Source organism: Musa acuminata, chromosome BXJ3-8, assembly GCF_036884655.1.
Source record: "Musa acuminata AAA Group cultivar baxijiao chromosome BXJ3-8, Cavendish_Baxijiao_AAA, whole genome shotgun sequence".
Taxonomy (NCBI): domain Eukaryota; kingdom Viridiplantae; phylum Streptophyta; class Magnoliopsida; order Zingiberales; family Musaceae; genus Musa; species Musa acuminata.
In genome coordinates, this window is record NC_088356.1 from 47005050 (window position 1) to 47029292 (window position 24243).

At 39.9% G+C, this 24243-nt stretch overlaps 5 protein-coding genes across 10 annotated transcripts; 1 reads left to right on the forward strand and 4 right to left on the reverse strand.

The window, feature by feature from the left end:
• On the forward strand, positions 1-5425 carry LOC103996061 (nuclear transcription factor Y subunit B-4). 3 transcript variants are annotated; one of them, XM_065162100.1, is made up of 6 exons: positions 2-228; positions 339-591; positions 668-931; positions 1049-1126; positions 1210-1260; positions 5014-5425. In XM_065162100.1, the coding sequence occupies exons 2-3, from the start codon at positions 365-367 to the stop codon at positions 912-914; spliced, it is 474 nt and encodes a 157-aa protein (XP_065018172.1). In that variant the 5' UTR covers positions 2-228; positions 339-364; the 3' UTR covers positions 915-931; positions 1049-1126; positions 1210-1260; positions 5014-5425. The 3 variants fall into 3 exon arrangements, with proteins under 3 accessions (XP_065018173.1, XP_065018172.1, XP_065018171.1); XM_065162101.1 differs by lacking the exon at positions 1210-1260 and having other exon boundaries at positions 1-228; positions 345-591; XM_065162099.1 differs by lacking the exon at positions 1210-1260.
• A 241-nt stretch (positions 5426-5666) lies between these two features.
• Positions 5667-7668, reverse strand: LOC135645145 (GDSL esterase/lipase At1g28590-like). Its single transcript, XM_065163243.1, has 5 exons — positions 7317-7668; positions 7017-7235; positions 6502-6650; positions 6160-6433; positions 5667-6054 (listed from the first exon to the last, which is right to left on the reverse strand). The coding sequence occupies exons 1-5, from the start codon at positions 7552-7554 to the stop codon at positions 5780-5782; spliced, it is 1155 nt and encodes a 384-aa protein (XP_065019315.1). The 5' UTR covers positions 7555-7668; the 3' UTR covers positions 5667-5779.
• Positions 7669-9413: 1745 nt separating this feature from the next.
• LOC135644933 (uncharacterized) lies at positions 9414-10293 on the reverse strand. The gene is made up of 2 exons (XM_065162916.1): positions 10115-10293; positions 9414-10044 (listed from the first exon to the last, which is right to left on the reverse strand). The coding sequence occupies exons 1-2, from the start codon at positions 10284-10286 to the stop codon at positions 9461-9463; spliced, it is 756 nt and encodes a 251-aa protein (XP_065018988.1). The 5' UTR covers positions 10287-10293; the 3' UTR covers positions 9414-9460.
• Positions 10294-11052: 759 nt separating this feature from the next.
• LOC135644932 (hexosyltransferase GAUT11-like) lies at positions 11053-15576 on the reverse strand. Of its 4 annotated transcripts, none has more exons than XM_065162913.1 (4): positions 15166-15576; positions 12447-13834; positions 11357-11433; positions 11053-11189 (listed from the first exon to the last, which is right to left on the reverse strand). In XM_065162913.1, exons 1-4 carry the CDS (start codon positions 15313-15315, stop codon positions 11116-11118), a joined length of 1689 nt encoding a protein of 562 aa, XP_065018985.1. In that variant the 5' UTR covers positions 15316-15576; the 3' UTR covers positions 11053-11115. The 4 variants fall into 4 exon arrangements, 3 of the variants coding, with proteins under 3 accessions (XP_065018985.1, XP_065018987.1, XP_065018986.1); XR_010498630.1 differs by having other exon boundaries at positions 11120-11189; positions 11357-11490; XM_065162915.1 differs by having other exon boundaries at positions 11102-11490.
• A 2907-nt stretch (positions 15577-18483) lies between these two features.
• LOC135645272 (agamous-like MADS-box protein MADS2) lies at positions 18484-23506 on the reverse strand. Its single transcript, XM_065163488.1, has 8 exons — positions 23172-23506; positions 21597-21675; positions 20217-20278; positions 19983-20082; positions 19762-19803; positions 19624-19665; positions 19000-19130; positions 18484-18915 (listed from the first exon to the last, which is right to left on the reverse strand). Exons 1-8 carry the CDS (start codon positions 23354-23356, stop codon positions 18834-18836), a joined length of 723 nt encoding a protein of 240 aa, XP_065019560.1. The 5' UTR covers positions 23357-23506; the 3' UTR covers positions 18484-18833.
• Positions 23507-24243: the final 737 nt, after the last annotated feature.

Sequence of the window (24243 nt, forward strand, 5' to 3'; positions counted from 1 at the left end):
CTCAATTCAGCAACACTGCAATTGTAATGTGCACTCCCTCCAAGTCTAATTTCTTATTCAAATACAGAGAGAGAGAGAGGAGAGAGAGGGGACCGAATCGACTCGATCCCAACTCTCCTCTCTTCTCTCTATTCTTCTCCGCCTCCGTCGCCATCCATCCGTTGCTTTCCCCCTTCCGCCCTCTCGGCTCCGTCGCTTTCTCCGCTGACTCCCTCCATTACTAACCCGGTAAGTTTACATCCCCTCTCTCTCCCCCCTCCCACTCTCCTTTACGCTGTTCGCTCTATTTCTCTGGAGCCATTCTTTCTTCTATCCTCTTGTTTGACGATGGGGATTAGGGCTAGGGTTTTGGTCCTCGGCAACGATGGCGGAATCCGGGGTCCCCGGCTCGCCGGAGAGCGGTCACTCCGGCGACCACGGCGGCGGTGGCGGAGGAGGGGCGAGCGCCAGGGAGCAGGATCGGTTCCTACCCATCGCCAACATCGGGCGGATCATGCGCAAGGCCATCCCGGAAAACGGCAAGATCGCTAAGGACGCCAAGGAGTCCGTGCAGGAGTGTGTCTCTGAGTTCATCAGCTTCATCACCAGCGAGTTAGCCCTGCCGAAACCTCCCTTCTCGCTTCCTTTCTTTCTCCCTTTTGCTTATTCGTGGGGGGTTTCGGTGCAGAGCGAGCGACAAGTGCCAGCGGGAGAAGAGGAAGACCATCAACGGCGACGATCTGCTGTGGGCGATGGGGACGCTCGGCTTCGAAGAGTACGTCGAGCCCCTTAAGCTCTACTTGCAGCTCTACAGGGAGGTGAACCTCCTACCTTCTCTTCCGTACTTTAACACAGGAACCCCTTTTTGTCGTGCTGTATTAATTGGAGGAATTGCTTCTTTGTTTCTGCGACTATTGCTGCGAAATCGAACGTGATGGTGCCCTAGGTCGAGGTATTTTTCTTGTGTTTCTTTTTTTTATGTTTTCAGCGAATTATCTTTTTTTCCGAAATTTTGATTCATATGGATACCGCACTAAATTTTCCTTTCCCGTCTGGTGAAATCTTGAAGGGCAACGGCAAGGGTTCACGTCCCGCAGAGCAATCAGGAAAGATAGACGGGGCAATTAATGGGGACCCAGGTGCTTCGGTAGGTCATTGATTGCCTTCCTTGACCACTTTAGATGCTTTTCTTAATCAGGATATCTTATTCGTTTATGAGTTTATTTACAGCATCTTTTGTACCTCTCGACTTAATTATACCCTGCAAAGAGGAGTGCAAAGGTACAAGTTGCCTACTGTTACCCTTAATCCATATCATCAAGCTAATTATGTCTTCTTGAAGTGTCAAAGATATATTTTAGAAGACATTTATTCGTAAGTTGAATAACAAAAATGTGAAGAAACAAGAAAAGATCTACACGTTTTGTTATGACTCGATGATTTGATACTAGAAACAGAAAGTTTATTTTGTTGACATTGATATGATCAACATTAAAGTGATCAAAGATATGTTTGATGGAATGGTGGGTGACACCATAAGTATGCTAGAATGTGAGATGAAGTTTCTGTCATTGTAAATTGCACCAAGAGTTTGATTATTTATTTAGATGTGGTGGATTGACTTGCTAGACATTTCTAGATGAAATCTTTATGTTTGCTGTTGTAGACTCTAAAATAGAGTTCTTGACAAAAAATCTTCAGAAGGTACCACTTAGTATCTGTTCTAGATCAAAGAAAAGGTCTCTGGCATAAAATGGAAAAACAAGTGAAAGTATAGCTGAAATAGGTCATCAAAAAATTTTAAGTGTAACATTCTTTGGTATTATTCGATTCTTTCATTCGATAGAGAAGTGGAAACTCCAAAAAGTGATTGTTAAAAAATGGGTTGCCTCGTGCATAGACTCTTGCTACTGCATGGTAAGGAGAGGGTTAAAATACTTATATGGTTAAAGTGGGTTTTCAAATAGTATATGCTTATGAAAAGTTGTCTGAGATGTTACAAGAGGATAGCACTATGAGGAAGTTATATGATTGTTTGTTCTTTATGATTCATAATGTTCGGCGAAAATATGTGATAACATACACAAGTAGTAGAGATGAGGATGTTGAGATGGCTGTTTATTGAAAGAGATATTTTTGTGAAGGTGCTTGCTAGGTCAACCATGCTTTATGGATCTGAATCATGGATGCAGTGTTGTTGAAATAGTGACTTGCACCCCAAGATCGCATGATAACTGAGATCAATTGCAGCGAGTAGGCCTAGTTAGTGCACCAGATTTACAGATTAGGCACAACCAAGATCAAATCCAGCAAGTCGGCCTGATTATTGAACCAAATTGCAGATTAGGTCAACTTGCAAGTCAACTTGATAAACTCAATCGATTCACCTAGCTGCTGTGAAGCTTCCTGTTTCCACTTCTGTTGTTGCCAGCCATATCTTTCAAGCGGGTTGTCCCTGTCCAGAATGCACCTTTCCAAAACACATGATGTCTTTGTTTTCCAAACCCTAGACCTAAAGCTTCACGCTGCTGTTTTGTTTTGCTATCATGTGTGATATCTCTAAATCAGTTGTCCTCATCTCATGGGTGCTTCTCTCCTCTCCTTGCTCTTTGATTACCACTCTCCCGTCTCTTCTCTTCGCTCTTCTTCTCCTTCATCTCCTGCTTTTGCTCCTCTGTGTCCTTCTTTAGCTTTCATCTCCTCCTGCTTCTCTTTCTTCTTGCTGCAAAATCTACCTTGTAAAATTCCAGATATTTGTATATGATTCTTGTCATTCGGAAGACAATAACCTTTCAGCTAGTTGCATTTTTATTTAAATTTCAGAATAGTTTTTGTTATAATTCTGTTGCTTTGTCCCGGGATAACTAAATCCATAAATCCTGTAGATCGTCAACAAGCTGCAATGTACACGTCGTTTTCAGACTATTACATAAATGGACAAAGATCAAAGTTAGATGAATTAAATATCACAAACATGGGAGTGTTTTACAGAAATTGAACCCAAACCACTTTTTCCAATTGTGGCAACTGTTACTTTCCATTAGTTCTTTAGATTTCCTTGAGTGATGTTTATCATACAACATTCAATTGATTGTCAACCTTATATAAGTAGTTGCTATTTGGGGAGATTGTTTTTGATGAACTTTCTGTGGGAAGATGCTTATTGACAAATAAGGATTGACTTGATGTCCTTGATGTTGAACCAACTTATGAAGACAACGAAATAAAAAAGATATAGATCAAGAAGCAATTGACAGTGGACAAGATCTCGAGGTAGTAGACGATGTGGAAGTAATTGAGCCATCAGAGATTTTAAAAGATTTAAGTTAAACATTGATATACTAGAGGATGACGTCCAAGAGGACAGTGAGGATGGGGATGTGAAGTTCAAATTTTAGAAATTTTTTTTTGAGCTTATTTGTTTTTCATTTGAACTTAATATTGAATGAGGAGATTCATGTAACCTCTATTTGATAATATGAACTTATTGTGAGAATTATGATGGTTTGGACATATTTATTAGCATTTTTATTATGTCTCGTATATTTTGAGCTTATATATGGTGGCAAAAATATATTATTTTGTGATGTTAGTGATGTATATGTTGGTTGATATTTGTTGTTGAAGAAAGCATGCACCTGTTGTCGTTCACAAGTAAAAAACATTCGCAACTTCAAATTTGTACTTCAATTATGCATTATGTACTATCTTATTCATCTATAAAAAATTACTTTTATTTGATTATGTAGTCACTTGTATAATAGCACAACTATTGGCTTAATATATATCAAAATTACTAAATGCTAACCAAAAATATATTTATACATGTGAGTCTTAAAATTAATTTTGAATGTCGTAGGAGTTAATGATTCTATCATTCAATCTCATGATCCAAATTTATGTATCCTCTTATAATCTTAGATAGGAAAATGAGTTTGATACCATTGGTTGGACTGCTAAAAAAATAACGTGTAGATAGTATGTGTAATTGAGATAAAAATGCTAAGATGGATATGTGGAATTATTTGGAATGGTAGAGAAGAAATGTTCACATGTAAACAATTGTGCTTGTTTAAAGGAGTCTTGTAGATATTGTGGTTGGACGAGACAAGTTGATTAGTAGCAGTGGTGTGAGGAGAGGTGGTTGAAGACTTAAAGAAGACTTTTGTGGAAATAAAAAGAATATCTTGGATGCTTTTGATTTAACTAGAAATATTATCTTGTATCTGGCTCAAGACTTTATGGCTTGATGTTCTTGTATATATTCATGGTTTAGCATAATAGTTATGATTTGAGGGCTAACCTCCATCTAGATTTGTATACAATCTTTAAAAGTGTCGAGATTGACAATTTCCATCTTCTGACATCTTATCTCATTTCATGGGAGTGAACCATGCATGGAGTTATATGCATGGTTTGCTGGTTGGTCTAGGATCAGTTTTAGCATTTGAAATCATCAGCAGTTGGATCAGATTTTCAGAGTATATTTCTTGAAATCAAAATGGGGTCATCTTGAGTTGGTCGAAATCAGTCCAAACAGGCAAAAAAATCTGTTAAAGTGGTCTAAACTGGCTGTGACTGGGTCTTGGGATCGATCCCAGAGCTGACCTGCTGATCCATTGTTATTTGAATGAAGGAAAATTTTCGCACATTCGTGGAAAAGTGAGTAATCATGGATTTACTCTTTGAAATGTTGAAATATTTGGTAGTATCTTTCTGTAACCAGGGGTATACACGATTTTTCTATCTTAGATTTTTTACCTCTACCAATGAAGAATGGCATTCTTGATAATTCTTGAATTCTCAAGGAGCAGGCAATATATTTCACATTTTTAAGGAGTAAATTTGATATTTTCATTCATGTGGACACATATGATGTTTCTTCTTAAACAAATTATATACATGTTATGAGTGTATAAGAGGATATCTGTAAATTAATATTGTAAGATGCTGCCTCATGTTTGTTTGTGTAACTATATTAATATAAATAGAGGTAAATAAGGTGACAATCTTTATGTATCTCTTTTCTTGCAGTTCAATGGCATGTAGGATCGGTTGTCGTGGACTCGAAGGGTTGTTCCTAGGAGTGCGTACTATGTCCTTCAATCAGAATGATAGCCTATGAGTTCTTGCTGCTGCAGACATATCTGTTGTTATTTCTTCATGTTGTATATTGCCTGGCCTTCCAAATGACCAGCACCCAGAAAAATTGTTCCAGCCCATGCATGTCTTGGACTTGGACCCATCACTGATCTCAGCTCAACTTTGGCCTTTGCTAAGATATTTGTCTGACTGTTGTGAAAACAGACTTATATAGCTTGTGAAATTTGGTTAAGGAATCACTGTTGCAATGTTTTACATGCTTCATTCTGTATCATGTCAAATTTAAGGAGCTATGTTGCTTGGATTTGGTGCAGTAATCAATACTAGATTTCTCTTCTTTTAATTCAGGGAAGCTTTCAGTTCACTTCACCAGCTACATTGCAAGTGTAAAAAATTTGGTGCATTGTATTGAATTAATATCTTTGTTGTTTTCATACTATCTCGTCCAATTTTGGTAAACTGTATTCCACGTCTTGATGTTTGGTTGGGTGGAAAATATTGGCCATATCATTGAATTAATCAAGGATTTAAATCTTATCATCGAATTAAATCATAACTAATACATACAAATAACACTCTAGCAATATCAAACCATATGTTTTTATTCCAATGCTCGACTAGCGATATCAAACCATATCTTTTCCAACGAGAACACTTGTCGTCAATCACTGCAAGGAAACATCCCTAACACAAATCATCAGGAGGCAGAACTCAGAGTAGAGGAGGACGGGTGGGTGAAGCTGAATCGAGTGGCTGGGCATGTGGTGGCGATGGCAGGGACGGCGAATGGTCCTTGCAACAGACCGACGGAGACGATCCTGTAGGTGGCTTCGGTCATATGCAAGCCATCCCAATGAAGGTATGTCGAAGTATCGTCGCACACCGTTTGCCCTTCGCTCCCACACGGCCGTGACGAGTTGTAGTTATACGGGCCGCCACCTCCACAGCACGCTAAGAACCGCTCCTCGATTCCTGAAACCACCACAAACACCTCGTCGATCTCCTCACAAATGACTTGTAAAAGCTCGATCAGATTCATATTTTAGTACGACAAGATTCACGGAAAAATTCTGGTACCAAATCGCTCTGGATCGCTGAAGATGTTCATCATGGCACCGTAATAGTCGGCATAGATTATGACGGCCTCAGGGTGCAGCGCCTGCAGCCGCCGGACCTCGTCGTGCAGGTGGCCGTTGTGGTACTGAGAGAACTCATTCAACCACCTGATGCACCCAATGGCGTCATAATCTTCAGCTCGATCGCTTCGGTAGGTGGTGAGGTAGACCGTGTTGCATCCGAGAGGAGTGATTCCTGGAACCAGCAGCGCTCGCGCTCCCAACTCGATCAGTTTCTGGCCGACAAAAGGCAACAGCGATTCAGATGGAACGACAATTAAGATGCATAGAGTTGGAGTTCTACATTGATTCCCGTGCTGATGGTGTCGACGACTAGAGGAACGAAGGACTCCGTCTCCTGCAAGCTTCTTCCCTGAGACAATGGGAAGTTGTAGTCGTTCCCCCCGATCTCGCCCATCAAGAAGAGAGTGTTTTGGAGCATATCCTCGCAATCTATCGAGGATAACAGATCAAATGTTACAGTAGCTATCAACCTTAATGCAATAAGCTTTCGTTGTAGGATAATTACGCGTCAACGTTCCAAATATTGGGGATAGACTATAAGTATAAGCAACAATAAAATAAAGTGTATATATATATATATATATGAGAGAGAGAGAGATTTTACTATACATCTAAAATATAAAATTATTTTTTTGGTAAAAATAAAATTATGTGATTCTTAAATTGAGAGTTTTAATTCTTACACAATAAATTTTTAGAATATATCAGATAGTAGATAAAATGAGCAGTGGCGAGGTGCGGGCCACCCATGTGAGATGGGGGTACGATGGGGGAGCAGCGAATGGAACGGTAGACCTGTGGGAGAGGCGCAGAGGGAGGGCAGTAATTGCTGGAACCACCGGATCTGAAATCGCAGCGAGCAATTGGTGGAGCCGGTCGTGATGCCCTTCTCCTGGAAGAACTCGTTGTCCATGGCCGTCGCCCCCGCCACCGCGAAGTTCACCCCCTTCCTCAACCTTCCGCCCCTCCACGCCTCGAGGTACGGCGGCAGCAGCGGCAGCCCCATCGCCTCCGCTGCAACCACATGAAGTCTCTACATGCACCCAGCCGGTGGCGGACAAAGGGAGGACGGACGGAGAAAGAAGGCATTCGTACCGATGAAGTCCACGATGAGTCGGCCATCGGAGAAGCGCCCGGTGGGGCTGTGGAAGTACGTCATCCCGTATGGCGGCCGGCCGGCCTGGCAGTCGGCGTGGCCGGGGACTCGGATCAGGTTGCCGGTGTCGGCGAGGGAGTCGCCGAAGCTGAAGATGGTGGAGTAGCAGGCGGTGGTTGATGAGCCGAGCAAGAGAGGAAGGAGGAGGACGAAGAGGGCGGCGGTGGGTGGCTCCATTGGATGCTGATGCCGCGGAAGAAGCGCGAGGTTGCGGATGCATATAGAGCTCGAGTCTTTATTGCTGACGTTGACAAGACAAACAACAGAAGGAAATCTCTTGAGACCATTAGATCTAACTAATATATATATATATATATATATATATATATATATATATATATATATATGAAAGATTTGGGTTTAGTTCCATTCCAATCTCAATCTCAGAATATTTTCATATATGACTCTTCATATCATTTAATTTCATGCGAAGGATTGGTGTGTTCGCTTGGTATTCTACACCCACAACATTATTGAAGGAAGACCACTATGGAATGATCTCAGTGGCCATCTATTTCTATTTTTATTCCGATCTTGATAACATGTGGTCTGTGAAAACGAAAGCCATCAACTATTCATATGGTTTCATTTCATGGAAGGAATTGGTGCATTGTATGATAAATAGGTTTCGTATAATATACCCACAAATGTAGTGGAGTTTTCCATCAAACAAGAATTAGAGGCAGACATCAGAAAACCTATAACTATTATCATTCCTATATGACAACGAAACACTTCAAAATCTCATCATATAAATGTTTTTCGTGTGAAGAATGAACGACAAGAATTCGTGTTCTCTCTTTGGTTACCTTTATCAATTTTGTTTTACCCAACAGTGGGAGACGACATGGCATTTATTTCTTTATTTGTTGAGAAAAAAGCAGCCTCCTCGCATGCATGAATGAATATTACATGAGAAAAGCATGCTTCGTGGTGATTTCATGACATCCTTTTTGCTGCCGTTTCAGAATTTTCAGCGTTGGAATGCTGTCTAAAATCGAGCTACTTAATCTCAAATGTATCTCCATAGCATTCGTGTGGTTTTAGATGATTCTTTTGAGGCTAATACTGTAGAAAAGAGTGTTGTACGTATTTGCATGCATGAGGTTTAGCATGATAGGACATTGAACACATCTTTAACCCGCTATTTCCCATGTTGTTACTTCTAAATATATTTTTATGACTAGTTTTCTAAATCATAAAGAAGGAACCATTTTATCATTATGGACTATAAAATATAATATTGTAATAGAAAATTGAGATCGAATATATACGTATTTTATCATCATTAAGTTATGTGTAGAATAATATCTTTATGAAAATTCAAATATTTAAATTATTTATCCATAATTTTTAGTAAAATCATATCTATATAATTTTTGGATGATTTTCCTTAAAAATATACTTTTTCTAGATTTTTTTTCGTAAAGGTACACTTAATTTTTAGTTTTTCTATTTGGTATATTTTTTTAATACATTAAATGACTCACATCATTATTGATGTCTTTCTCTCTCTTCATTGTAACAATGGCTTAATGGAAGCAACAACAAAATAATCGAAATGGTAAAACAAACGCGACAAGATCATGTGAAGGGGAAAGAGATGATGGGGTTAAAATAGAGGGGCCATAGCGATAGGGCGAAAGCGACAAGACCTCGTAGAGGGTAAGGAGGCAACTGAAATAGAGGTGATGAAATGAAAACGAAAAGGAAGAAAACGATCTCGATGAAATGGAAGCAATGGAACATCATATAAGTGAGACAGCTCTAAGACAACCTACATACCGTCAAAGGGGGAGGTGGCGTCAACGAAAAGCATTTAGGGTATCGATGAAAAAGGAGGATACCAAATTAGAAAATAAAAAGCGGGATTTAGGAAAATCTCAAAAAAAAATTCTAAGCAAATCGCTCTAATTCTTTTATTTCTTTATATATCTTTAGTAAATTCATATCTGTAAAATAATATCTTTCGACAAGTAGACAACAAGTTATATATTATTATTTTATTATTACTACAAATACATTAACGAAACGTAATTTACTTGATAGAGCTGTGGCTCGTAGTTTGGGCGGAGCAGCTCGTTCATGGCGACGTCGTCTTCGAAGGGAAGGCTGATGGGACGCCAGGGAACCGAGGGAACGGCCAGGCCGGCGGTGGTGTGGACGAAGGAATTGTAGGAAGGTTAAACGACGGCGAAGGCGGCAGGACCGACGCAGGTGGCTGGAACGGATTTGGAGGCAGCAGGGTTGGCGGCCGAAACAGTGGGAATCCACCGGCGCCTTGCGGCGGCGACGACTGGAAGGTAATTGTCGGCAGGGGGAGGAAGAACGCGAACTGCTCCTGCTTCTCAGCTTCGAGCACTGGCTTCTGATAGCACAGCTCCGGCTCGTTCAGCGGCTTGAAGCTGAAGAACCCGACGGAGTAGACATGGACGCCACGCCGCCTCGACTTGAGTCGCAGCCCGGCGGCCGTCGCGGTGGACGCCACCGCGCAGAATGGCTCGTTGCTCTCGAGCAGCTTCACCGAGCAGGCCTCGATGAGATGGACGTGCTTGCTTATCCTCGGCGGCAGGCGGACCCCAAACACCCCGCGCCGGTTCGTCGTCACCACCTTCCTGTAGCCGCGCCCGCTCGCCGCATCTCCGCACTCGACTGCCACCGAAGCACCTGACGACAAGCAAAAGTAGCACCAACAATGATATCTAAGCCTTGTTGAGAGAGAGGCGAGAGAGCTGACCAGAGATCAGGTGGCTGAACTTGGAGAATTCCTGGTGAAAGCATGTATCACAGTAAACAGTTCCGACCACCACTGCAGACGGGGACTGATCCCTCGCATCACGAGCAGCAGAGGAGCAAAGGAAGATGAAGAACAGTGAGAGTACAAGTGAGCAGTGAGCTTCGCAATCCATGGCCTGTAGAAAGCGTAGTCCCCTCGATTTGGATCCAACATAGGGTCCGCAGCATTATATATAATGGAATAAGAAGAATACGATGGGACTCGATGGGCTCGCCTTTTGCTGATCAGCTTATGAACCTTTGAAGCACAATAATGTCGATCACAGGAAAACAAATGCAACTGCTTGCGAACTAACAAAGATGAAGAGATGACTGCCTTTTGATTAGAGGAACCAGAAAAGGTGAGCAGCGGCAAGGGATAAGGGAAGGATGAAGGTACCTTTCTTCTTTTTCCTCTGCCAAGCTGGGGAAGGTGTGAAGCTTATGTACCGCCATAATTGGGTTGGGTGACTGTTGGTTGCTGCCTGTTGAGGGCTTGAAACACGAACGCAGGCAGATTGGCTACAGGATAGAGATCACATGGATGCTGACATTGCATGCTTCAAGGCAAAATGGGGGCATTGCATTGATCGAATTGAACTGAGGTGCTTTTGCATAAACATTGAGCCTGCCAAGGATCACAAACATCAAAAAAAAAAAAAAAAATTGTATTTGAATTCAACACAGTATTTCTGTCATAGATCTTCCGGAGGAATTTGATAGTGACACAATCCATTTATCTTTTGTGACAACAACCTAAACATTTGAATCAAATGCAGCACATCATGATTCAGGTGATGTGAGTACTCATGAGGGAGTTTATCTTGCAGTAACTGCTGCTTCATAATCAACTGGTTGCATGAACATCATTATTTGTCCCTTTCATTTGACCAGTAGCTATTTCAACTGATGTCCATAACATAGAAAGCTTCATCAGGCAATGAATTGGCCCAGGAAAAGTGACTAGATAAACCCTTCATGAGGTGCAGGTAATGGCAACCAACCATTCTCACCGAGTGCTATTAGCACAACATCACCTGAAAACAAGATTCTAGGTTAAATTCGGATGTTTGACCCTTTTAATAGATACTTGCAAAATAAAGACCAGCAGGAGGTAAAAGCTGCATAAGTAATGTCATAAGCACTTCCACATGCCATAACTTTTCTAGCAATAGAACCAAATTATCTCAATTTAAATACTGACCTTTTCTCATGGATAATTGTGGCGATACGAAAATGTTTGGAGCAGCATTTGCAGATCTTATTCTGTAGGAACAAAGCCTTCAAGCAAAAATTGCTCGAATCATGTCAAGCAGTACAACAGTTGACATGAATGCTCTGAAGAGATTACAGCAGAATACGATAAAGTAGGTTACATAAACTTTTTAGCTAAAACAATGTACCAAAAATAATTCTAGAGTTGACCTGTAGAGCCATTCTAAATCGTCAAGCAGAAACTGAGATATCAAAAATTACATTGGAGCTATACTCCCACTTTCCAGCAAGTGCAACCTCTAAAAACTGATACCAATTCTTCGATACATGTTTGGGTGGTCTTATATATGCATATTTTCCCATGCTTGGACATTCATATAATAAGCATCCTAAAATTCTATGAATCAGATCTATTTTCAATCTAACGATAAATATAAAAATGATCATTTATATTATTTACAAGCCTATTATATAAAGCGCTAAAAGGAGAATCACCTCCATCATTTTACAAATTCCCAAATATGGAAAATGAACCAAGTCATTAGTAAAATTAAAACTTTGTCTAAACGAATTATCTCCAAAAAATTTACCACAATGTCAACAACTGATTTATAACCTCAGACAAGATCTTGGTCTTAAATTTGGCATGATATGCTGCCATTTTGCAGTTCTATGTAAACAGTTGTGCGATCAAAACTCCATCTCAAGCTTTCAGGACACTGGCATCTCCTGGAGCTAATGAAAGAAATTGATTCTTATTTTCTCGGTTTTACAGTCTCTGTTTTGTTCATCTGGTACTATTCCAAAAATATGAGGTCCAAGTCTAACAAAATGTAACATCTAACATGGAATCATTACACCTTCTAAAATGATTTGTTAAATTCCCAATATCCGATGCTGTTGTGCTCCCTACCCAGTCGGGCATTTGTCCTCAGAAGGTAGGAATTGGAAATTGTGCATCAAACTATTACGAGAGAACATGAAAAGATAACATGTAATCTTCAACATCTTAGTGCATCCAACAATCTTTAACAAATGGATCTGAGAAATTGATGTATCGTTCCCATAGATGTCTGTACCTGCTTATAGCTAGTTTAAGCCATGGCTTCATCTTCCCATTAAAGTGCACAACAGCAGCACTCTTAATTAACCTATCATCAATATCAGAATCATAACCCAATCCAAGTACATGCCATCTCCGATCAAGGGGTTCCATCACCCCATAAAACGCCAGAAGGCCAGGAGCAAGAGTGCCTGTCTTCCAGAGCATCTGATCAGCATTTTGTTCCTGCCAGTAGTGATATTTGTCAGTAATATTTTCCTTCTTCCATGCTACTAGATCAAAAATGTTCATCCCAAAAGCCCATCCACATGCTTGTGGATCAAATCTTGAGCTAATGACTGGATTAGAGAAGTTGAGATACTTGTAGAACCTATGGAATGCTTCTAGACAGGTCTCCACAGCTCCAATAACATTCCCGTGCAATTCCACTGAGAACAAAGGGGTTAGATCCTTCTGTACCACAACATCATCATCAAGGAACACTACCTTTTCCAATTGGGGCTGTATCTGTGGGATGTAGAAGCGTAAGTGATTCAGCAAGGAAGCAAAATTAGGGTCCTTCAACTTTGTTTCCCAACTCTGATCTTTTGAACTACCAGCAATGTTATAAGCCCATGTTTCGGAATGCACTAGCCGTTTGATCAATGGAGAGGATGAGGCATTCAACCAAGATAACTCTTCTATGCTCAGAACTTTGACTGTGCATCCTCTAAAATCGTTCCTAAGAAACCAAGTAGTCATAGCCCAGTAATTGACCTTGTCTGTGACCACATGAAACACAAGCTGCTGAGGATGATCAGCATTAGAGGCCGTGGAATTCACAACAACAGATGTTGCCAGCACATTATCAGAGAATATATATAAATGATATAGGCTGTTGTCAACAAGTCGAGGTGAGTTCCTGCCCTCTTCTGACAGTTTTCTTAGAGATGGATTTTTATACCACTCCTCTGTGAGCTTTATGTTAAAACAGTGGAGATTTTTGGGCATGGCTTTTGCAGCCAGTTCACCAAATTTTGCACTCTGCACAGTTGCTGCATTTGCATGCTCTTCAAGGGCAAGGGTGTGGCTCTTTAGTTTTGCTATTGTAGTAGCAATGTCATAATGGAAATCTTGGGCCTTGTATATGAGCTGTGCTAGTTCACTGACTATATGATGTGCTTCTTCTAGGGTGATTGGTTTTCCCCTCACAGCTGCCTGAGAGAGCAATCTTTGACCATTACGTATCTGTGATCTAAGCTCCCAAGCAAGCTGAAGGTTGTTATGCTCCTTGGCTATGATTATATAAGCCTTGGCTAGTGTCAGCTGATCTGCAAGTTGCCTGGAAAATGAAGAACTGTTTAACAGTTCTTGCATGAGATATATTGTTCCATGAGAGTTATTCCCATCAGTTGGAATCTTTTTCTGGGAATGAAAAAAACAAGGGAACCATAAGCATATAGAAGGTGCATACTGAAAAAGATAAAAAATTTCAACAAACTTGTGTATAATACAAAATCATTGCACATGTAAAATGAAGATATCCAATATATTTTTCACACCATTAAGAACAGTTGCATTCAAATTCTGAGTTGCAGAGCAAGCAGGATGTTTAGTAAAACATCATTTTAGATGTTGCATTCTAGAAAAGAGTCCAGAAAATCAAACTCGGGCAATTTATGGTTGCTTCTTTGTGACCTAGGTGACCAAGGTTCAAGTTACAAAAACAACCTCTTTGTTTGTAGGGGTGAAGTTTGTGTATGTTGAAGACCTTACATTAGCAGAACCTTGTTCAATTGACTTCCCTTTTTTTTTCCGAAAGAAAATTAAGCTGAACTAATCTACAAAACAGAAATTTCTATAAGAAGAAAATAGATACCAAAATCTTGGATATAGATACAAAAACTAAGCCTTCCAATCGTAAAACCCTATACACATTTTAAGAAAAAACATTCCCATAAATGGTTTCTATTGCTCTAATTTATTCATTACATAGGCCATAATTAATTAAGTTGTGAATGTCACGGTCATCATCCTAAAATTCTTAAGTGCAGGTTACTCGTAATACACTCATCAACCAAATCAATCTAAATGTTTGCCCATGGACACCCATCAACCTCTTAAAAGTCAATCTAAATTTTAGTCCATTTCTGATGTGGACTAAATCAGGGTGATAATGTTTCCATTTAAGAGTTTGCCATTGTCTTCAAGATTCAACATAACCCAGAATCAAACCCCAGCAGTGTGGTGCATATGAGGCTTAACCCAGTGGTGCTTTCACGTCATGAAGTAACATGTAAAAATAATTGGTGTTACATCCTAGTACATGACAGGAGGTGATAAGCTTCCATCAAGACTGGTCCAATGAAGTAACTTGCAGGAACTAACTACAAACCATACTCCACAATGATTAGTTGAGCTACTATGCCGTAGGAGAATTGACCATAAAATCCTACGGAGTCACAATCAAATAAAGAGGGGGTCTCCAAATTGGCTATCAGGTTGGTCGAACATGATCTGTATCATATATTACCGAACTTGATTGCTTAATTCTTTCAGATGCTAGATTCTCCGTTTGATTCATGAGCTAAAAACCCTTCCCGGAATGCCACAAGAAAGAAATAAAGATCCCCAAGAAACCAATTTATGACCTTTTCCCCCCTCAATCTTGTGACTAACATTACCAGATCACATAATCGAACCATTTTAACGGATTCGGCACTAGAAACATCAAGAAGAAAACCGTGGTAACGTACCCTTACGGGCGGCCTGAATCGGTCCTGATGACGGTGCTGAAAGAAGAAGAGAACGAACCCAGCGGCAATCGAGATCCCAAGAAGCGAGCAGATCCAGTACGAGAGCCGCCTCTGGCCCGGGCGCCGGAACTCGGGCGCCCTCCGCCGCATGCGTACGCGATCAAACAACAAGAACAACAATAAAACCGGCTCCTTTGCGCCGACCAAAATTCGTCCCTCGGATTGAGCCTCAACGGATCACCGATTGGAACTGGATTGGGCGGCAGACTCAAAACCTCCAACCACGATACGAAGATCCAAACACTCGGAATCGATGGAGAAAGACGGACTCAAAGATCGGAACGTGGAGGTTCTTTTGGTGAGAGCAGCGGAGAGGAAGTGAGCGGATATATATATATATATATATGGCATTGCTTACAAGAGACGTGCAATGTGAGAAGAGTAAGCCATTTTACATGAGTCGATTGAGGGAGGTTAAGGGGAAGTTAGAAGCCAAAGAAAAGGACAATGTTGACAAGAAATGTTGGGATGTGGTAACCCTCTCAATCAATGTTCTTTGGAGGCACTCATTGATGATGACTTTGTGCCACCTAAGGAGAGGAGAAAGAGGAGAAGAAGAGTATGATGGAAAATGTGCTAATTCTTGTAGTCACTAATCACCAAAGATTGAATGATTTGAGATTAGACAATTTGCAAGGTTTTCTTTTTTTCTTCTTATCTTTAGTATTCAAATATTATTATAGTTTGGGCTATAGATGAGAGATATTGCATTGGTCACAACAAATTTCAATTAGTATTATATGAGCTTAAACCCAATCTAATCTGTTTCCAATTTCTTATGATGTTGACTTTATTTTTTTTGTTTGCTCCTAATTGTAATTGGAAGCTTATGGATGAAATCATGCTGACCTTACCATTTCATCAATCCATCTTCTTTTTTTGCATGGAGCACATTAATTAGTATATTAGTCTTTACAGTAAGTACATTAAATTCTGCATGATCTATTTGATTATCACTGGGCAAAAACATTTTCTTTGATTAAATTCTTAGAGATATAAATTCCATGCTTTATTTTTAGATTTCATTTAATGGTGTTTGTTCCTCACTGCACCAATCAATTTCTTAGATGAAAATAATAAGATTTAAGATCTAACCATATAGTATGTTATGATTCATCATTTATTCTTATCCATATAAATAATCCATTTTTATGATATCTTTTTTTTTATTTTATTTTTCATCAATATGAAACTAAATATATGCTCATCAAAATGACTCCTTTCAATCCAATATATTCTCTGCATCTCTCATCACTTTCCCTACCACCACCAACCTTCACCAAACTCCTCCTTTGATCCCACCTCACCATGTTCTTCTTTCCTTCCATATCACATCACACTCTGCTCCCACTTCTTTTTATGAATCCACAGCTGTAAATTGGCCATCTTCAGCTCTGTCATTGGCAGATTCACCATCACTTCACCATTGACATTGACCTGCAACCACTCTAAAACCTTTTCTTCCATATCATGATCCTCAGATAGTGATGGTGGCAACCAGGAAAGGGGGATAATTTTGAGTCAAGACTTATACTTTGTGACAACAAGATCCTGTCACACAGGAAGAAGAGATTCCTTTTCCTTGGCACAATCCAAATGGCATTCAATAAATATATGAAAAACCTTCAATATATTTTGAGCCTAAACATGAATGTTATTTGGGAAGACTCAGAACATTGTGGAATGGTTTTACAAGAACAAACCTTCTTTTCATTCACTGAGAGCTCGACATGCAAGTCAGAATATATCAGATCTGTTGAGTTCAAAGAGACAATAAACATTACATGATACTTTCTACCTGCTGTGGGCATGGAAGGTAGATTTAACAGATGTCGAGGACAAGGAAGAAGCTGCTCTCTCTATCTTCTTACAGTGATGCTTATGATACTTTGGTTTGGTGGAATTATGAGATCACTGGCAGAATTATGGCCGCAGTATATTAGTGTCAGTTTGTTCATTGATTATTCGAATTGTCAGCTACATGATCTGATCCTTTCTCTGTAGAAAAGAGCGAAGCTAAAAACGGAGCCAGCTGTGGTGCTCGAAGGTCAACATTGTAGGATTCTCCCTTCTATAGTTTAGTTTTAGTCAGGAGAGGACATAGCATCTGCCGAGGTATTAGGTCACCAGTTTGTCATGAAGATTCCTCTTCATGTAATAGTTTAGAGTTACTAAGCTTATATGATCTTTAAGTTTCAAAAGACATGTCTAAAATATTAAAAAGCATCAAAGGGCTTTTCCTTTGTTTCGATAAAAAAAAATTACTATGACAAAATGTTGAGATGTATGTGTGAGAAATCACCGGAAAAAAATATGAAATTAAATATCTTCGTTCATAAACATTCGGGTGTAGCTTCGATATAAGATGAAATAAAAAAAAAATTTTTACCGGTTTCGAGTTACATTCGGCCTCACATTATTATGATTTTACTACAGGAAGCTAAAAGAGTTCATCAAATCTCTTCACTTACATGCTCAAGAGGGATAATCTTGACCCAAGTTCTTTATTTTTATTTAAATTCTTATCAGTTTTTCTGATCAGATCTATTGAATTCATGCTTATCTTCTAACAAGTTGTCCTGTTGAGATTATGTTACATGAGTTGTCACTCATTTACTGATATAGAGCTGTATTAATCATCTCCAAATCTTGTAAGACATTATGTGGAAAGGTGATTAATTCAGCACAGGTCCCTGTCCTTCAAACTGGAACCCACAGATTTAATTGGAGATGAAGAAACTTCAGTGCAGTACCCTGCATGAATAATCTAGCTCATTTCAATCTTTCACACATCTAAAAGATGCAAGCATTCAAGCCTCATAATTATGATGTTCTACAAGTGTCTGCATATTTTTTTCAGGTGGCTCTGCTCTATGCTGTTTTATTGAGTAGCATTAAGTATGTAATCTCACCTTGATTTTTATGAACTAATGCAAATGATGAACAATAAGATACAGCCAAGCAGAAACTAGTTGGTGAGTCCTTATTCAATTAGTCTGTCGATGATAGATAACACTCTATTTCTACAGAATTTTGTTTTGGTACTTTGATTAATAGTTTGATTTACTTGATATTATAACAATCTTCTCAATCTGTAATGGAAGGTGCATATATCAGCATAATGATCTGTCGATGATGATATGGAAAGCATCAAACTTGGCAATGATTAGGAAATAATATTGCAACCAGATATAGCTTCTCTAATCTACTTAACTTGATCCAAGTTGCATCAAGGGAATATTTGGAAATAAGACAGTCTTCATAGAAAACAGAATGCTATAAAGAAAACATACTAACAGCATGGTAATATGGTCACAATGTTGAATCACAACATCTTGTTTCTTCTTCAGCTGAGAATATAGAGCTTCAGAAAAGTGCATAGAAACTTATTAGTCTGCATGCAACAATTATTTGATTGCATCCCACATATAAAATTTACATGGCTTTGTCAACAAGCTAATCATACAACACACATAAAGACCTTATCTTTGTTGTCCTCTTTATTCTTTGAGATCAGACCAGATGATTGGAGAAAATGGTCTGGTGGGGGATAGGCAAAGACAATGAATATATAGATATATAGAAGTAGCACTGGAATCATGGATTTTTCATATCCATCCTGTGATGAATCCATTGACATTCTGTGCCATGGCTTGACTGTGCGATGGATCTGCAGAGGCTGGATTGAATCTGCAAGTCCGGATCAGAACAGGAAACTTAGCCACCACAATGTTGTACTAATTGTGTGGATTGTTTCAGGAGTTTGAGCATTACCTGATTTGCAGTGAAGGATCACACGCCAGAGGCTGAAAGAACTGTTCGGGTCGAGGAGGCACATTGACAGTGTTGCTGGCACCGATTTGCGACGACAGTTGCAGCAAATTCTCGGAACTAACTTCTTGCAACTATGTTAAGAAACCAAAAGGAAAAAAAAAAAAAATAGTGACTTTTGTCATCATTTCTGATAAAAGAATTTTGTTTACATCTTGGTATCAAAAGAAAGAGAGGGCTCCTCTGATTAGGATATCGGAGAAATAGCAAAAAAAAGCCTCAGATCTATGTGCAGAATATTTTGTCGACGAGAAGAATAATGCCACTAAGTGGCATCTCACAAGAAACAAAGAAAATAATCTGAAGGAAATGTTCTTGAAGCTTGCAAGAGTGAGATCCATGTGCAAGCCAAGAGAGAATAATGTAAAACTTGTACAATCTTATAAGATGAAAGGCTTCAAAAAGAAATGCATTTATTGCCCAAAAGAACAGGACCTGAAAAGATCAAGCCAATGGGCAACATATAGTTATCTTTTTGCATCAACATTTAAATCTTAAACATTGGCTACAAACATGAATCTAAAATATAGATTCAAAAGCTGACTTTGAGGGAAGAACCTCTTGTACCTTTCTTCTTAAAGTTTTGTTGGATTCCAGCAACATGTGTTCCTGCACAGAGATAACTTGGTTAAATCAAACTTAATACATAATTGATCATGCAAAATCAAACTCAATCCAGGCATTATCAGAATTGAAGTAAATTACCTTACGCTTGAGATCCGAAAGCTGATCGATAATTACTTGGGTCTGCAAGCATAGGAGGAAGCATTAATAATCAGCCATTCTAGTGAGCGAAGGGACCTATCTACATCCTCTTCATTCTCAAGAAGCATTATTGTATATCTTTGAGGAATATTTGAAGGCATAGCCTAATGTCAGAAGCATTAATCATGGATTGTGAGTGCTTAACATCTGTTGCTGAGTACCTTTGTTGATCTGATGTGCCTTAGAGACATCTCTATCTGTTCCTCAAGTTGATCAAGCTCTTTAGTATTTAGGTCATCTAAATCTTCACCAAGCAGGTTTCTACAATGACATGGATAGCATTTCATTACCAAACAAACACTTGCTCCGACACAAAAAAAGTAGACAAAAATATGAACTTGTATTCCAGTAAACAACACAGAATCTTCATCAAAGAACAGAGTTCCAAGTACTACTTCTGAGAATGTTGTAGATACTCGACTCGAGCTTTCAGCTTCAAGTAGTCCTGATAAGTATTCTGCTTGAGGCCACAAAAGCTAAACATTGTCAGGTGGTTAAACATAAATGCAGCCATTTGAATGAATATTTTGGTTAAAGCAATGTTAAGCAGAATCAAGTTCACAAGTAGAGTTCAAAATGTGCATAATGCTGTTCAAGAGAATGGTTTGATCTGTCGGCATTAGTTCTTTTACCGATAAATTTAAGATCTTGTTTCAACTTAAGCCAAAAAAAACAGTAATAGTCATCGATGTCAATTAGTGCAACATTGCTAATCAAACAATCGACTCCGAAAAGACGATACTTTTCACTTCAAACTCAGCAACAACAACAAGAAGAAGCTATAGCTAATCAAACAATCGACTCCGAAAAGATAAAACTTTTCACTTCAAACTCAACAACAACAACAAGAAGCTATAGTGACGACCTCAAACAAAAAACTCACCACTAAAACAAAGATTTCTTGGCTTCTAGACCACCTTCATAACAGAAACTAGTGTGCAAAGCAGCATAAGCAATGAAATGTTGCATGACAACAAACACAAGCGCATTTATCCTCAACTCAAGGACAGCTGGGCATCGCTCACGCATACGATCCCTAAGCTACGGTTGGAGGAGCTTTGATATTATTACATGTTGATGACCTATCTACAACTTCAAGAAAGAGCATCTTCATCTTCATTATCAACAAACAAATGAGAACAAAACAAGGAGTAGCCACTCTAGATTGAGATGAAGATCTGCTAAATTTGATGATCCAAGACATTACCCAAAACGTTTATGGGAAGCCGGTAAGTGACAACTCATGGTCGATCCAGCATCGAGAAAAGAAGAACTCCACAGGTATATCAGATCTTTGCCAGAGCAAGTTTCGGCATGCGACGAACTTGAACTCATGTTTAATTGAGTTGTTGTTCTTGTGTCAAATGATTCAGTTAACTGTGCCAAGGCTTCTATGGCAGCATTCCAGTTTTGCATATTGAAGCTATAATTATATATGTTTTGTATACCTCCAGAGACAAAATCAGCACTCATATTCAACAATTTGTTCTTGCTGATCTAAAGAGAGAACAGAAGCTTCTGACTCATTTCTCGTATATGTATCAAAAGAAGCCATTCTAAGCAACGCAAAGAGTTCAAAGAACACCGAAATCGGTCATTGTTAATGAGGACAGGATTCACCACATCCCAAGAACATCCACATGAAGCTGTATCTACTTTCCAGAGGAATGCATACAGATTCATCAAATGCCATGCCAAGAACTGACACAGCAAGGCATGATAACATGAAGAAAAATCTGTGTCATGGAGCTACTGTGATTGCGAGAGTCATCTACCTGTGTCTCATTTGATGAAACCATGGCTTCTGATGCATTGTAGCTGCACCTATGGTACCTTTCAATTGTTTTGAGCAAGCTGCATGAAGTAGAGCAGAAGTCATATCCGGAGCAAAACTTACAGATATGAGTTCTACATAAAATGTCAACATATTGATCACCAAATGAGGTGAGAGGTTGAAAAGAAAGAGATTGTGAGGGCATTGAGCTGTTGGAGAAGAGTTATTTTCCAGGGAGTACAGCCTTCTGGTTTGCCACTGAGCTCTCTGTACTTGCACAGGCTTCTGTTTTGATATATTTTCCTCTTCTTTTTTGCTGTCCACAGTTCCCTGTACTTGCAATCCTTTTCTTGCTAACATATACAATGGATAATGGAATAGAGACTGATCTCATGGACTCAGACAATCTCATCAAACCATGTAAAAACATGTCTTCATTCGATTCTGTTGTTCTAATCAGATGTCGGTCTATCTAACTCAAGCAGCAGGGAAGAAGGAGAATCCAAACCTTGTCGGCCATCAACATCAGGACTGACGGACTCCCAAACTGAGCTTGTTTGCATCGCAGGGAAGAAGATCTACTATATCGATCGAGCTATGATTAAAAACCCTGACTCTCGTCTGACCGGAAAGGAAAAAGGAGCAATAAAAGAACCAAACAACATCAAACCACGGCCTCAAATTAAACCTTCAAACCAATTTACGATGCATCCATTGCTACCGCTTTGACAGGTTTCCAACACTGCCAGCTTTGTTGGGATGGTTTTCTCTTTTTCTTTGATGTAACAGTTTTGCTTTGAAGTGAGACGCTTTTAATCTGGTGATGTAGGAATCTTAATATTGCTCATAAACAGAATCAGACGGAGTCATCCATCCATCTTTCCAAACAAAAAGGATAGGAATGCCAACCATCGGTGAGTCCTGGCACAAGCGAGGAAGGAAAACGTGGTAGAGGTGTACGAAGAACGAAATCTGCGGCGGTCATGAAATGAGTCGTGAGGAATCTTGGGGATGTAGGCAAAAAGCCATCAAGAAGGCAAAGAACAGGGATGAACATGTAGCTACAGAAGGGTAGAGTCCAAGAACAAGGGATAACATGAGATAAGCGCAGTAGATCTGGATGAAAGAAATGGGAGGAGCTCCCATCAGATCCACCTCTAAAGGACATGTTCCCTTGACGCAAAGATCTCTTGACCGAAGCACAAGGCTCTACTCTTCCCCGGAGGACCAAGAACAACATAGGAATCTCAAATGGAACAGTAAGACCTAAGATCGAAGCACCATGGAAGAAACCCTACTCATTTCCCACCCAAATCTCCATTTCTTGACCACCAAATCTCAAGAAACATGTGCCTCTTCTAAGCCAGGACGGCTTGTTCTTGAATCAAGAACGAGGGTAAGCGAAAGATGCAACCCTTGGGACATGAATCTTCGGGAGCTGTCATCAAGAACTAGGAAAAGAAGGGGGAGAGAGATCGAGGAAGAGGAGGTCAGGAAAAAGAGAGAAGTAAGAGAAGGCGAGCTGTCCTCTTGTCGTGAGTCGTCTAGTCAGTGGAGTTGCCGTCGACGTACGTACCTGGAGCTGCTGCAGAACTCGAAGAGCCTGCCGCGGCTGGAGAAGATGATGACCCCCACCTCGGCGTCGCACAGGATGGACAGCTCGTAGGCCTTCTTCAGCAGGCCATTCCGCCGCTTCGCGAACGTCACCTGCCTGTTGATCTTGTTCTCTATCCTCTTCAGCTCCACCCTCCCTCTCCCCATGACGACGTACACCGGTCTCCTCTTCCAACTCTCTCTCTCTCTCTCTCTAACAGGCAGTTGACAAGATGATGCTAATGCATGCTTGCAACCACGGGATAAGGAGAAGAAATCTCACTTTGGCATCCTTCGTTGGCTTTGGATGAGGAATGATCCATCACTCAACCTACGGCAATTCTTGTATCATACCGTGACAAGAGAACGTCATCCGGTGATCCTCTTGACGAACACGTGTCGAGCGAACGAGGTCTCGATGCATGGATGAGATTGCCACTGGGTTTGGAGGGCGATTACGTGCTGCCGATGATTACAGTTGATGGTTAGGGTTTTTGGGATGGAGACACGCAGCGGAAGGAATGTGGCTGTGAGAAGACTTCGTAGTATGATGTGCTGTCTTATCTTTCGGCAAATGCTTTTGAGATCGACATGATACGACTCTGAGCATCAAAAGAGAGGTTTGGATTAATTTCTATCTGGAAACTGATGCAAAGGTATGAGATATCCATGTTCTTCGTGTTTATGTGAAATATATTCTCCTCCATTCAATACAACTTCTTTCTCTCTTTATGAATCACGTCGAATTAACGATCAAAATCGACCATATCAATGGTGCGATTCGGATAAAAGGATTGAGGTAAAGGATTTACTGGGATAAAAGGAGACAAATTTCGTAGAAAAAGAATGATTGGATGAAAGAATATATGTTTGCCTTTGGACAGATAAGACTGCTTGATTCTGAGTTTACGTGATGTGAGACTTGATGAGTCATGTAATCGTACAGCCTAAAAAGAATATGATACCGTTCTTTAGATGATACTGCATGTTTCACTTTTAGCTAGCAATTTACGTTGGAGACTAAAGTTGTGTGTTCTAAGTTTGATAAACCTGAA

Bases quoted from the DNA above. Each gene is read 5' to 3' on its own strand.
- LOC103996061 (XM_065162101.1), top strand. From the start codon at position 365: ATGGCGGAATCCGGGGTCCCCGGCTCGCCGGAGAGCGGTCACTCCGGC. The intron at 592-667 runs GTTAGCCCTGCC...GTTTCGGTGCAG, and splicing joins ATCAGCTTCATCACCAGCGA to AGCGAGCGACAAGTGCCAGC.
- LOC135644932 (XM_065162913.1), bottom strand. From the start codon at position 15,315: ATGCGGCGGAGGGCGCCCGAGTTCCGGCGCCCGGGCCAGAGGCGGCTC. The intron at 13,835-15,165 runs GTACGTTACCAC...TTTCATTCCCAG, and splicing joins GATTCAGGCCGCCCGTAAGG to AAAAAGATTCCAACTGATGG. The intron at 11,434-12,446 runs GTACAGACATCT...TTTTGCTTGAAG, and splicing joins CTTAAACTAGCTATAAGCAG to GCTTTGTTCCTACAGAATAA.
- LOC135645272 (XM_065163488.1), bottom strand. From the start codon at position 23,356: ATGGGGAGAGGGAGGGTGGAGCTGAAGAGGATAGAGAACAAGATCAAC. The intron at 20,279-21,596 runs GTAGATGACTCT...GGCCTCAAGCAG, and splicing joins TTTCATCAAATGAGACACAG to AATACTTATCAGGACTACTT. The intron at 19,131-19,623 runs GTACAAGAGGTT...TTCTTAACATAG, and splicing joins ACAAAACTTTAAGAAGAAAG to TTGCAAGAAGTTAGTTCCGA.
- LOC135644933 (XM_065162916.1), bottom strand. From the start codon at position 10,286: ATGGATTGCGAAGCTCACTGCTCACTTGTACTCTCACTGTTCTTCATC. The intron at 10,045-10,114 runs GTCAGCTCTCTC...GCTTGTCGTCAG, and splicing joins GTTCAGCCACCTGATCTCTG to GTGCTTCGGTGGCAGTCGAG.
- LOC135645145 (XM_065163243.1), bottom strand. From the start codon at position 7,554: ATGGAGCCACCCACCGCCGCCCTCTTCGTCCTCCTCCTTCCTCTCTTG. The intron at 6,434-6,501 runs GTAGAACTCCAA...TTTGTCGGCCAG, and splicing joins CCATCAGCACGGGAATCAAT to AAACTGATCGAGTTGGGAGC. The intron at 6,055-6,159 runs GTACCAGAATTT...TGGTGGTTTCAG, and splicing joins CAGCGATCCAGAGCGATTTG to GAATCGAGGAGCGGTTCTTA.